Source organism: Sinocyclocheilus rhinocerous, unplaced genomic scaffold, assembly GCF_001515625.1.
Source record: "Sinocyclocheilus rhinocerous isolate Xijiao unplaced genomic scaffold, SAMN03320098_v1.1 scaffold785, whole genome shotgun sequence".
Lineage (NCBI taxonomy): Eukaryota > Metazoa > Chordata > Actinopteri > Cypriniformes > Cyprinidae > Sinocyclocheilus > Sinocyclocheilus rhinocerous.
Genome location: NW_015660521.1, coordinates 614,234 through 628,902, shown reverse-complemented (window position 1 = coordinate 628,902; position 14,669 = coordinate 614,234). Strand labels below are relative to the sequence as shown.

The following is a 14,669-nucleotide window of genomic DNA, read 5'->3' as shown; positions in this document are numbered from 1 at the left end:
AAAACAAAAAAAAAAAAAAAAACTTTATTCCAGCTACATTTCTCATTTTAATTTGAGTTTAACTTTATGAGCCAAAATAACTAAAACTTAAGTAAAAAGCAACAAAACTATATAAACATACATAAAAACTAGTAAAAATGAGAAAAAATACAATGATTTAACTACAATTAAAATTAAAATTAAAACGGAACTTTTTTATTTAAATCAATTTACATTTATTTCGTTTATTTATTTTCATAATTTTTTTATTTACATTGTTTAAAAAATATTTCAAAATTAATCATATATATTATATAATAATAATAATAAATATTTTAATATAATATAACATAATATAATAAAAATATTATTAAAAAAAATAACAAAATAAACAAATTTTTAATGTATTTGAATTTATGAATAAATGCATCCTTGGTGGGCTTAAAAGACTAAAAAAAAAAAAAAAAACTTTATTCCAGCTACATTTCTCATTTTAAAGTTAGTTTAACTTTATGAGCCAAAATAACTAAAACTTAAGTAAAAAGCAACAAAACTATATAAACATACATAAAAACTAGTAAAAATGAGAAAAAATACAATGATTTAACTACAATTAAAATTAAAATGGAACTTTTTTATTTAAATCAATTTACATTTAATTCGTTTATTTATTTTCATAATTTTTTTATTTACATTGTTTAAAAAATATTTGAAAATTAAACATATATATTATATAATAATAATAATAAATATTTTAATATAATATAACATAATATAATAAAAATATTATTAAAAAAAATAACAAAATAAACAAATTTTTAATGTATTTGAATTTATACTATTTGAATAAATTTAGATGATGTGAATTGTAATATATTATGGCTTCTGCTTTTTGATCTGACTGACATTTTCATTAAAAACTGCATCTATCAATTGAAGTTTCAAAAAAAGATTTTAAAATTGTATGCATTGTCTGGAATAAAAAATATGTGCCACTATCAAAAATGTAACTGGATCTTTTAACTGAAAAGTAAGACTTTTTTTAAACACAGCTGCTATATTGAGTGTTGCGATTCCTCCCATTGGTTTTTCTATAAATGGTTTGTCCCACTATACTGTCTCTGATGTGGTCCACTAGTGGGCAGATCACCCGAGACGGATGTTAATAGCAGATATAAATGGGGGCTGTAAATCTCAGCTCTTTGCTAAAAAGCCAGTCTGTATCTGACAATACAGTCTTGTAATTTCTAAATGACTACGTGTTCCTGTTAAATATACTATCAATCTATACTGTAACTATACAGCCAGAGGAAGTTTTATTACCCGTGTCCAACTGCATTAACACTGCTTCACCTCTATAGAGGACCAGACTCATTAAATCCATGGCATATAGTTGAAATTATGCCACTGGATGATAACCCTGCTCTGATACAGACAGTGACAAATTGGGTTTTGTGCTTCAATACTCATATCGAGTCTATTAATAGTGATTCACATAACTAACGGTAATTTATTACAGCCTCAGCGCCTAGCGAATGTGTACGTGATATTACTAATCTGATTTATCCGAGCCAATTCACGCTACCTGCTTTTAATTAAAGTGTGGTGTTGGAGAGCAAACAGCCAGAGGGTGAGCAGCACGGCTCAGGAAACGCTGTCTATGAACAAATGCAGTGTGATAGGAGGAGCTTACCGTCAGGCTCAGAGTCGCTGTCTGCCAGGGCAGGAATGCGCACCAGGATCTGTCGGTGGTCTCTCTGGACCACCAGTTGCAGCTTGCCCCGTGATTTCTCAATCAGCTTGCCGGCGTCACTCAGAGAGAGGTTCTCAGTCACCGTCCCGTTGATCTAGAAAAAAACAGAGACAGAGACATATCATTACTGGTTTAAGTCTGATGTTAAGGAGTTTGAGTGGAGTTGTGTGAACGGTTGATGGATATATACATATATTAAATACTGATAAATCGTTATTTTCTGTGATTAGTACAAAATAAATTGTAATTATTGATTACTTCCCCGATACTGTATTTGCTAATATGTAACATGTAAAAATATGTAGTAAAATCTGTGCCATTAAGTGTTATCACAGTACCGCCGTGATGTTATGCAAAACATTTTGTTTTACGTGCATATTGGAATGCGAGTGAAGTACATAATAAATAATTGGAGTGAGGGGAACTAAAATAGCCTAGCTATGTTTACAGTGTTTATTATAATGTTTGTAAACATTTTGCGTCGGCATTAGGCCTATTTCTGAATGAAATAATAAAATGCGACTTATTCGCGACTTATGTTTTTCCCCCTAAAAAACAATTTTTTTTATATGTATTTTAACCATGCAGCAAACCTTTTTAAATATTTTGATAAATTACTGAAAAAATAAATAATTAAATTACCTTTTAAACCGTTTAACTGATTGTATTAATTTGGTCAATTCTTATGGTAGGTTAACCGGTTAAAATGAACATCCCTAGTCTATACAGCTTTATTTTGTTTATTATATGCCATTATAGTATTTATTAATATTTAGAATTTTATTTTATTTTCAGCAGTTAATTTTTTTCTATTTCAGTTTTAGGTATTTTAACCATGCAGCAAACCTTTTTAAATATTTTGATAAATTACTGAAAAAATAAATAATTAAATTACCTTTTAAACCGTTTAACTGATTGTATTAATTTGGTCAATTCTTATGGTAGGTTAACCGGTTAAAATGAACATCCCTAGTCTATACAGCTTTATTTTGTTTATTATATGCCATTATAGTATTTATTAATATTTAGAATTTTATTTTCAGCAGTTAATTTTTTTTCTATTTCAGTTTTAGTTTTACTAATTTAGTACTTTAACTTTAGTTGTCAAGGCAAGATTTCTAATATGCATTTAAGTTTAAGCCTTTTAATCTAATATTTATTTAATAAATATATAACGTTTATATATATTTTCTGTTATTTATATATAACATTTACATTTGTATTTTTTCTAGACTTTTATATTTTTTCTAATATTTTATAGTTTTTTTATTTCAGCTGTATTTCATTTAACAAAAATTAGTCTTAAAAGTGCACTAGATATTGTCATCAGCCACATCAGTCGACCATTAGTGAACATGTATAGAACACAGAAAGCCACAGTGATTTTATGACAATTTAACAGATTTAATGCGTGAACATTACTAACAGCTATTGTGTGAAGAGTCTGATAGGTACCTTAAGAATGATGTCGCCCTCCTGGAGATTTCCATCTCTGGCAGCCAATCCAGTGCTGGTCATCTCTTTGATGAAGATCTGGCTGCCCAGCCGGAGGCCGTACTCTACAACAAGTCAGAATGAAACATTGGTTCTACGCAGCAACGCTAACATGATCCTAACATGAACCTAACAACCATGATGACCTTGACCCTTTTAAATACACAGCCATCCCTCCATCTGTTAGTTTAGTGGCCGGCTGAATGGGTCAAACACCACAAACAATTTAAATGGAAACTGAAAATGTGGAGTATTGATCTGATGGGCAGAATCACAGCTCTCTGCTGAACGTACAAGAACCACTTACAGAACTGAACATGATGAAACGCTTTCAGTTCCAATATTGTTCTAAAAACTAAAGCCAGTTCTAAAAAAACAGCTGGTTCTCATTTCACAACTCTAGGCAAGAAAATTATGGTAATAAACAGCGCTACCCGCTTTGGCTTTCTGGGCTGTGGGTTATGAAGGGCTGGTGAGGAAATTGGAAGAGACGGGCCGCTTCATGTGAAGTCACAAGAATATATGTTTACTGAAATCTGACAAGGCCATCATAAATAAATCAGATTTAAATATCATCAAAATCCAAGGAGGACAAACTGTCTTAGGATGGATGTGTGGAGCTCCAAAGAAAACAGCGTGAAAGGACATGAGAGAGAGTGAAAAAAGAAATGGGAAAAAGATCAGATGGTCTTTTTACGTTGTGTATTATTTCCACAGCATAATACTGCAGGAATAAAAGCTCTGCTTCTGTAAAGGGGTCAAATCAAGTCATAATTACACTTTTGAGATAAAAATGATAGATGTACATAATATGGGAGTATGCTGTAATGTCCAACAAAAGTTCCTAGCTATGCTTTGCATATTCTTCTAAGAGATGACAACGTTTGAAACAAATGGTTTAAGATTATTTTTAGGTCCCTGCTCATTTCAGTTTGATCTTAACGGTTGTGCAGCACATTTTAGCATGGACTGTTTAGTAACCCAGTCAGAATATAATGCAGCTTCAGAAAGAGGCTGTTACTGAAGGATGGGCTATCACAAACTATACAGGACCTTAAAGAGCAGCAGACCTTTACTGAAGACTATATACAAAAGAATATTTAAGAATTTTTTTTTTTTTTGAAAGAAGCTGCATTTATTTGATTAAAAAAATGTGGAATATTTTGAAATGTTATTACAATTTAAAATAACTTTTTTCTATTTCAATATATTTCAAAAGGTAATTTATTCCTGACGTCAAAGCTGATGTCAGCAGCCATTACTTCAGTGTCACATGATCCTTCAGAAATCATTCCAATATGCTGATCAAGAAAAAAATTTTATTATCTAAGTTGAAAACAGTAGTGCTGCTTAAAATTTTTGTGGAAACAGTGATAATTTTTTTTAGGATTCTGTGATGAATACAAAGTGTAAAAGTTCAACATTTACTTGAAATAAACATTTTTGTAACATTATAAATGTCACTTTTGATCAATTTAATGCATCCTCGCTGAATACTGTAAAAGTATTAAAGGGGTCATATGATGCGATTTCAATTTTTCCTTTCTCTTTGGAGTGTTACAAGCTCTTGGTGCATAAAGAAGATCTGTAAAGTTGCAAAGGCTAAAGTCTCAAATCCAAAGAGATATTCTCAAAAAGGCGGGGCATAGAGGAGAAACAATAATGTACAGTATGTGGAAAATAATGTGTTTTTTTAACTTTAAACCGCATAAACACATTTCATTACACCAAATACACAAAATAATGTTCTTTTTAGCAGCATCATATGACCCCTTTAATTTCTTTAAAAAAAATTACGAACCCTAAACTTTGGAATGGTTGTGTATTCATTAATGTTTTTATAGTGTAATGCTGCCATTTTGCACTTTTAATTAGATTAATCACACATCCTTAAATTTTATATCTAAAAAAAACGGAAAAAAAAAAAAAACATTCAACTGCTTGCTGAGAAATTTTCCACAAACAATTGTCACAAAGCTCATTTGCATGAGAAAATGTTTGTCATAAACATTGATTCAACTTTCCTGTATCAAGTCTTTCCTGTAATAACGCCCATAAATTATAAACTTGCTATTGGGAGTGAGATATTTACATTTGGCTGTCAAGAAATCTAATTTATATGGATAAGGCAATAAGATTGCCATCAAAATAGTAATTAAATTAAATTAAATCAAAGGTTCTGGAAAGGGTGCAAGAAACCTTGGACCTCAGAGGAAAGAAAACAGTAATAAAAATAAAGTAATAAAAAAAATGAACAATACGACCCTTCTAAACTGTTTTAATCATTTTTCAATCACTAATATATATTTCAAATATGCTATTAGTGACAAGGTAATCCTGCAACTCTCACCTTCATTGGGCCTGTTTTTCACCAGCATGACATTGATGGGCAGCTCCAGGGGCTCATAGTTGTACCGGTCTCTTCCTCTGTCTTTCTCTTTGCTGGGTGACGGTGAGCGATCCTGCAGCCGGTCCCTGCTGTGACTCCTGATCATCCTGTCATCCGGACGAGTGTCATACCTCCGCGTGTCGTAGCCCTGGTCCCTCCCGTAGCTTCCGGCAGGGCTTCCTCCTCCGCCGCGGCCTCTACTGTGCTGCCTGTGATAGCGAGGCTCCGGGCTGGATCCGTGCTCCAGCGTCCGGCCCCGGCTGCCGTCCCTGCGGTAGCCGCTGTCAGAGCTGGGCGACCTCTCCGCGCTCCTGCCTCTGCTCCTTTCCCGCCGGGAGTCGTTGTCCTGGCTGCGGTAATCCGGCTCCAGGTAGTCTATCCGGCTCTTTTCGAGACTGCGGTCATGCTCTCTGTCGCGGGGGTAGCCCAGGCCGCCGTTTCCCCGAGGGTAATCAGAGTCTGGGTCACTGTGAACGCTGCGGTTGTCCTCGGGATAATAGCTGGATATGTTGTAATCGCGGCTATCCCCGCTCGGGGACGGTGGGCGCTTGAGGACAGCCACCTTGCGAGGCCTCTTTACAGTCTGTGGGGAGCGATGAATACAATTAGTCTTTATACATTCAGCCCACTGTTATCAAAAGGACCATATCTAACAGTAGACATTTATCATAAATATACTATATGTGACCCTGGACCACAAAACCAGTCTTAAGTAGCACGGGTATATTTGTAGCAATAGCCAAAAATACACTGTATGGGTCAAAATTATTGATTTTTCTTTTATGCCAAAAATCATTAGGACATTAAGTAAAGATCATGTTCCATAAAGATATTTTGTAAATTTCCTACTGTAAATATATCAAAACTTAATTTTTGATTAGTAATATGCATTGCTAAGAACTTCATTCGGACAACTTTAAAGGCAATTTTCTCAGTATTTAGATTTTTTTGCACCCTCAGATTCCAGATTTTCAAATATTAAAATATATTTCAAATATTGTCCAATCCTAACAAACCATACATCAATGGAAAGCTTATTTATTCAGCTTTGAGATGGTGTATAAATCTCAATAATAAAAAAAATTAACCCTTATGACTGGTTTTGTGGTCCAGGGTCACATATAATAGTTATATAATAATATACTATTAATAGTTTTGTATATTTTCAGTTTCGTGTTAATTTTAGTTTAATTAAGTTTTAGTTTCTTCAGTGAATTTCAGTGAGTTTGTGAATTTGTCATTTTATTAGTTTTTTTGTTGTTAAAACTTTCATTGCCGTTTCAGTTTTTCCAAGTAATTTTCAGTAAGTTTTTCATCTAATATGTATATTTTTCAGCTTAATTTCAATTACCTTAATTTCATATATGTATGCATGTATGTATGTACATATATATATAAAAAAGTTAACCTATACTAATATCCAAAGTAAGTAAACTTATTCTAGAAGGTCTCTCGTAAAGGTCAACTTGACAAATACTTGCCACTTTGGCCACTTTCCCACATTTTCGAAGTGACTGCACAGCAAATGAATGAGGCACATTATCCATGGTGATGGTGTTGACCTGCATCACGCGGTCATTCTCACTGTCCACAACAAAACAAAACAAATGTTAAGTCTACAACAAAACAGAGACATTCCATGCTATATTATTATACTGAAACACTTGGCATTTGCAATGCATTTCACCTCCATAATGTAGTATATGATGCATTTCTGAAAATTAATATTCAGTGGGAAATAATGTAGGACTGGTCTTAATTGAATCAGCCAGTATTACACTGGAATGTAAAAAGTAGGCTCTGATATAGAGTCCTGCAGGGATAATATATTTTTGCAGGCCAAAACCAGCTATTTTATATGTTAGTTTATAGCCTACAGTTAGCTTTTTAATGCAGATGATTGTATTTAGGCTTCAAAATTCATAAAAAGTTGTGTTAAATGTTAAAGATTCACTAACAATGCAAACTTCAGGGTTGCCCTACAAAAACATGCCATGATTGCAATGCTCTATTTACTATAAAAAATCAAAACGACGGTGGGGGTCGGTGACGCGTGGGCAAGTGACGTAACCGTTGTTGCGTCTTAACACCGGCTTAACACCGGTATCACCGTCAACACCGTCTATCGCAGCAAGCCTAATTATTAGATAATATAATTTTACCCAGCCTTGATTACTTTACAACAACATGCACTAATAAAACATGCACAATAACGCCAAAGACATTTATTAGGACAGTAAGCATGATAATATTTGATTTCATGTCATTTTATAGAACTCTACTTGAAAACCCAATACTTATCAACCTGCCTAAGCTGGTGTAAAATAATGGTTTACCAATATGCTAAACACGCATGCATTAGTAAGGTGAGTGAAGCGTACAAGAGCAGTCCATCGGCCGGTCCTCCTGGCAGCACGTCTGACACAATGATGGACGTCTCTCCGGTCTCCACGTTTGGATTGTCCCGGCCCCCGGACACAGCAATTCCAAAGCCCATCTTAGAGTCCTGCGAGAGAAAGACAGAGAAATCGCTTTCAGTGTGAAAACCCCACTAATGCATTTCCTCAGTCATATATCACAGCCAGCCTGCCCAGAGCAGGAGTGTTTAATATCGCTTCATAGAAATGCACAAATAGCCAGCAGTGTTACACAATCACGTTCATGCGCTTATATGATGAATCTTTCATAAACTGTGACTGCGTGCCGCCACAGTGCGGTTTTGCAGAAAGCCACTGCATACCAAAGCTAATGGAGACATGGTTCCACCTCATTGCTTGGCCAAATAACAACCTGCTGTACCTGCCTCAGAGGAACGCTGAATAAATAGAGTCTAATAAGTGGGTATCACGGGCTTGATGCAATCTGCTCCAAATATATTCAGGCTCAATTAAAGCCAGAGATAAAACCTGACAGAACCGAGTAAAACCGAGATTTCAGAGTGTTACAGTGTTGGAGGGATTCATCTAGAGACAGGTCAACCAGCCCTCAATTTTTTGAGGGTATTTATGGCTGATCTGTGCTCTGGAAGTGCACCAATGCACACAAAATTCATTGGAATCACTGGCCAAAATGGCATCTGTATGGAAATATTACAAAGTCTGTAAACAGGGCGTTAAGTTCACAAACTGTTGCAAATTGTGAAGGAACTACAAAGATGTTTGGCATGACAATTTTGAACTGACATTTCACCCAAAAACAGACAATGAGTATTTTAAGTGTTGATGGTTATGAACAGACGAGGATAACTGAATATTGCTGAAAATTAAGATTCATGTGCCGAAGTCGGCACCAATAGGCAATTTTACTCCTCCTGCAAAACTAGCCAAGAAGTGCTTATGCATTCCAGCAACTAGTTCCCCATTTGAAAGAGTTTTTAATGCCAGTGGGAACATAGTGTCATGCACAGAGCCTCTCTTAAACAAGAAAACACTGATAGACTTATGTTCTTAGCTTGTGAAATACTTGCATAATTTAGAGATATCGAGACTTCAAATTTTAGGTGCATCACTCAGCCTTAGTTCCGTGTAGGATTGTCATTTCATTTTTTGCATTCCCATTTGCCCTATTCATGTACCCTTTCATTTTTTCGTATCTATTGCTTAATGAAAAAATTGGGATCGTCAATCAGAATCGGCTGTGAAAATGTATGAACGGTGCTGAACAGACTGCCAGTGACTCTAAAGGTGGGCGGTAACCATATTATGGTCTGAGTAAGTGAATATCACAGTAGTGATATAGATCATGATATGCCACATAAACTTCTACGTACCCTTTTTCCCCAAAACTTTCCAAAGCTTATATCCTTGCTTTTATATTGCAGTGATAAATGAGTCTATTCTTATCTTAACTCAGCAATCTGACATCCCAAAGTGCTGAGATGTCTTCCCAGGATGAGTCTGATGTGGAGATGGTGGTGATAGCGTCAGTGTGTTTGGACAGCGTGTGTGAACCCTTGCGATCTGTCATGTGCGAGATAAAAGATGCACATCCTGTTGTGCTCGATGTTGGAGGAAGAAAGAATAGGAGGAAAGAAGGAGAAGATGGGAAGAGAGGGGGGAGGGGTAACTTCTGATGGGCTGAAGCATTTGTACAAAGGAAACACAAGCACGAGTTGTTGGTAAAATGACAACCATAGCTGTGTCCCAATTCAAAGGCTACATCCTTCGAAGGACTCGGACTTCAAAGGCTGCATTTGAAGGAGCCTTCGAATTGGGACAGCCTTCGTCGTACCGCAATCAGTAAGATTTAAGAAAATAATACTTTTATTCAGTAAGGATGCATTAAATTGATCAAAAGTGACAGTAAAGACATCTATAATGTAGGGGTGTAACGATCCATCGATATGACATTTGTATTTAGTGAATGTCAAAATTGAGGAACAGGATGTGAAAATTGAAGATAAATGTTCATGTTATATGTTTTGCTTGCATTTGTGAGTTAATAAAAATGTAGATGGTTGTTTAAATTAGGTATATAATATAATAATATCGATATATTGATCGATATTCTCCTGTATTGAATCGTATCGTAGAATTTTTGGAAGTATCCGCAAATATCGTATCGCTGGGTATGAGAATCAATATCGTATCGTATCGTATCGTAATCGTAGATTTCTATTTCAAATAAGTTCTCTGTCATGTGCGAGATAAAAGATGCACATCCTGTTGTGCTCGATGTTGGAGGAAGAAAGAATAGGAGGAAAGAAGGAGAAGATGGGAAGAGAGGGGGGAGGGGTAACTTCTGATGGGCTGAAGCATTTGTACAAAGGAAACACAAGCACGAGTTGTTGGTAAAATGACAACCATAGCTGTGTCCCAATTCAAAGGCTACATCCTTCGAAGGACTCGGACTTCAAAGGCTGCATTTGAAGGAGCCTTCGAATTGGGACAGCCTTCGTCGTACCGCAATCAGTAAGATTTAAGAAAATAATACTTTTATTCAGTAAGGATGCATTAAATTGATCAAAAGTGACAGTAAAGACATCTATAATGTAGGGGTGTAACGATCCATCGATATGACATTTGTATTTAGTGAATGTCAAAATTGAGGAACAGGATGTGAAAATTGAAGATAAAAGTTCATGTTATATGTTTTGCTTGCATTTGTGAGTTAATAAAAATGTAGATGGTTGTTTAAAATAGGTATATAATATAATAATATCGATATATCGATCGATATTCTCCTGTATTGAATCGTATCGTAGAATTTTTGGAAGTATCCGCAAATATCGTATCGCTGGGTATGAGAATCAATATCGTATCGTATCGTATCGTAATCGTAGATTTCTATTTCAAATAAGTTCTTTTGAACTTTCTTTTCATTAAAGAATCCTGGAAAAAAAATGTCACCATATAGAGCCTATATATAATATACAGTACAATAAAGCAGCACAACTGTTGTTAATAAAAATGTAGATGGTTGTTTAAAATAGGTATATAATATAATAATATCGATATATTGATCGATATTCTCCTGTATTGAATCGTATCGTAGAATTTTTGGAAGTATCCGCAAATATCGTATCGCTGGGTATGAGAATCGATATCGTATCGTATCGTGACGAACCATCCGATTTACAACCCTACTATAATGTAACAGAAGATTTCTATTTCAAATAAGTTCTTTTGAACTTTCTTTTCATTAAAGAATCCTGGAAAAAAATGTCACCACATAGAGCCTATATATAATATACAGTACAATAAAGCAGCACAACTGTTTTGCAATATTGATAATAATTAGAAATGTTTCTTGAGCAGCAAATCAGCATATTAGAATGGTTTCTGCTGGATCATGTGACATTGATGCTGGAGTAATGATGCTGAAAACTCTTGCATCAAAAGCCTTGCATCACAGAAATAAATTTCATTTTAAAACCTATTAAAATACAAAACAGTTATTTAAAATTGCAATAATATTTCACAATATTACTGTATTTTAGGTAAAAAAAACACATCCTTGTTGAAGATAAGAGACGTCTTTCATTCTCCAAACTTTTGAACAGTAGTGTATATTGGAATAAAAAACGTAAAAAAACATTCTTCAGAGTAAAGCCTAAACCAAATGTGGATGTAAACATGGTCATTGTTAATATTCAGATATAATCATAATCTTAAAGATTATATTATCCTAGATCCAGCACATCAGTGTAGGTGAGTTTCAGATATTGTTGTGTGTTAGAGAGGCTGGTAGAGTGTTTAGCCTGGGTACCGCAGGAGGTTCTAGTCTGTTTGTTAAGAGGGCCATCCATCTGTGCAGCGTGTGTTCTGTGGCCTCTTTGGCTACAAGCACGAAACTTCTGGTTCACAGCCCTGCCGCTCTTCTACAACACATTTCTAAACATGTAACTCTTAAGCCTGTATTGAGTAAGTTAGCTAATGTAAAAGAGTTTCATACCCGCTGTAGAGTCACAGTGTACTGCTCCCAAACCGTCTCCTCCATTCCTGAGCTCTGTGTGGAAAAGAGAAAGAAACTATCATTAATCACCAGTCAGGCATCACAAGTCAGTATGCTGTGCGATGTGACGTAGGGTTGAGTGGCTCATACACAAATTGGTCCTAAATGAAGTGTCCTGAACTAATTATTTCATAATGACATGGATGCACACATAACATTAAAGGAATGTTCCTGGTCAAGTACAACTTGAGCGAGACAGCATCTGTGGCAATTACATTGGACACACATAATCAGTAGGTTCTCCTCCTAGAATAATAAACCCAACTCAAAAACATTTTTTTCTTTCAACGATTTTTACAAAGTTCAATCTGAAGTCAAAATTACGTTCTATAATTTTCTCTTATTCTACAGAATACCACAGATTCTATCTATACACTTTAAAGGTAAAGTGTGTCATTTTTTAAAGTTAAAATACTGTCTTATATACCAGTTATGGAATAAAGAAATGGGAAACGTGTTGGGGAAACTACTTATATATATATTTTTTTATCCTTTTTTTTCATCTATTTTTTTCTGTTTTTACTGAAAATACCATTCAAACTTTTGCGGTCAGTATATTTTTTATTAAAGAAGTCAGTTCAGCAAGGATGTGTTAAATTGATGTGTAAAGACATTTATAATATGATACAAAGATTTCCATTTTAAATAAATGCTGTTCGACTTTTATATTAATCAAATAATCCTCCAAAATGCATCACAATTTCCACAAAAATAAATAATAATATTTATTAATACTCTTTTTTTAATATTTAAAATAAAAATAAAAAGAGTCATTTTAAACGGTAATAATATTTCCCAATATTACTGATTGACCGTATTTTTTATCAAATAAATACAGCTTTGGTGTGCCTAAGACACTTTCAAAAACATTTAAAAATATATCCAACACCAAATTTTGAACAAAAGTATAAATTAGATTTTTATCATGCTATTTTATTTTACACACTTCACCGTAAAGTTGTAAATAACCAAGTATATTCCTTATAATGAGATAATGAAAATGAATATCAGTAAATACATGAAGACCCTCCCCTCCCCAGCTATATGGTATCATCCAGAAATACCTGTGAACGTCTCATTATTTGGTACGACTCATTATGTCACTGCATCAAACTGAGGGTCTACCGCATATGGCAGAAGAGTGTGTATGAAGGATGGGCCTGTCATTTCCACAGCTCACAAGGGCGAAAGCACCATTTTTTTTTTAAAGAATAATAAAGACATATGAACACTGAATCCATGTCAACTCACAGATCTATGCAAGCCAATGTCCTTAAACATGACACCAGGGTCTGTATATCCCTCTTTAGGACACATATAAACAACCGGCCCGACAAACTCTACACACAGCTCAAGGGTGTGTTTGTTCCAAAGAACAGACAGACATACCCATCAATATTGATGATTAACTGGAAACAGTCACAGTACAACCCAACCTCAACTAAACCATGACGACACAAGGTTAAACCATGGTGACTTTGACAACATGTCCAGTTAAAGCTTCTTAAAATAGAAGTCTTTAAATAAGATTCTGTTTAATCTAAACAATATCCTAATCTACACCTGATTCTACTTTCATTAAACGTTTCTCCTTACCATGTCAAGTCAAACTTATTTATACAGCACTTTTCACAATACACATCATTTGAAAACAGCTTCACAGACAAATAATGATGTTAATATTTATAATATTTTATTATTTTCATTCCATATAGTCACATCTAGCAGATTAGAGCTGGACGATAATATAGTTTACATTTTGCAAAGATACAGGCAATCAAGCAGTTGAGGTTTGATTTAGTATATATCAACTTACATGAGCACAGTATATCGTATGTATCCAGATAAAGTTGAACATACTTACAAGCGCTTTTGCACCGCGTATTCTAGGAACTTAGTTCTATAAAGAAGCCAACAGGGTCGTTCCGAGAGAACCAATTACTCCCTCGGGCCGTTTTCCTGGTTGCATTCGCACCGGCAGCAGGAACTCTGAAGCGGTCAATAGGGATGTCTTTATTCGCGGCATTTAGCATTTATAATGTTACATGTTTTTGTTGTGTGTCGCGGGTTTTGTGATAACGGAGATGGAGTGTAAACATACAATTTACGCGAGGATTTACGAGCATGACAATCTAGATATAGAGTTTCCTAGAACTAGGAACCTGCAAAGCGAACACGCCAAAAAGCTGGAACTTCCGCCAATAGTTCTAGGAACTATGAAAAGGTTTCTCCGGTGAGAAAGTGCCTTTATATAACCAACATTATTTTAAGAGTTGGGCGCTAGTTACATTTTGCGATGAAATAAAAAAAATCAGGCAGTTAAGATTTGCTGAATAGTATATATATCGCTTTAGGTGCATGTATTATATATGTATTAGTGTTGTCAAAAGTACAGGCCACAATACCATTCGGTACTGAAATTTTAAAAACGTCCATTTCCCGCTAACATTTGAGCCCTGTTGAGCAGATTCTTAAACAGCGCTGATTGGTCATTGTGTTCATGCGCTCAACTAGGGCTGCACGATGAATCGATATTAAATCGCAAAGGCGATGAATCGCGATTACAGAAGCTGTGATTGTCATGCGTCTCTTTCAGTGAAG

The 14,669-nt window shown here is 34.8% G+C and overlaps 1 protein-coding gene across 1 annotated transcript in view; it reads right to left on the bottom strand.

Moving 5' to 3' along the window:
- LOC107725288 (tight junction protein ZO-2) overlaps nt 1-14,669 on the bottom strand; it is a 40,229-nt gene that overhangs the window by 19,110 nt on the left and 6,450 nt on the right. The window contains 6 exon segments of the mRNA XM_016534501.1: nt 1,673-1,826; nt 3,188-3,291; nt 5,577-6,198; nt 7,097-7,199; nt 7,997-8,121; nt 12,009-12,062. Of these exon segments, the coding sequence (XP_016389987.1) occupies nt 1,673-1,826; nt 3,188-3,291; nt 5,577-6,198; nt 7,097-7,199; nt 7,997-8,121; nt 12,009-12,062 (1,162 nt within the window).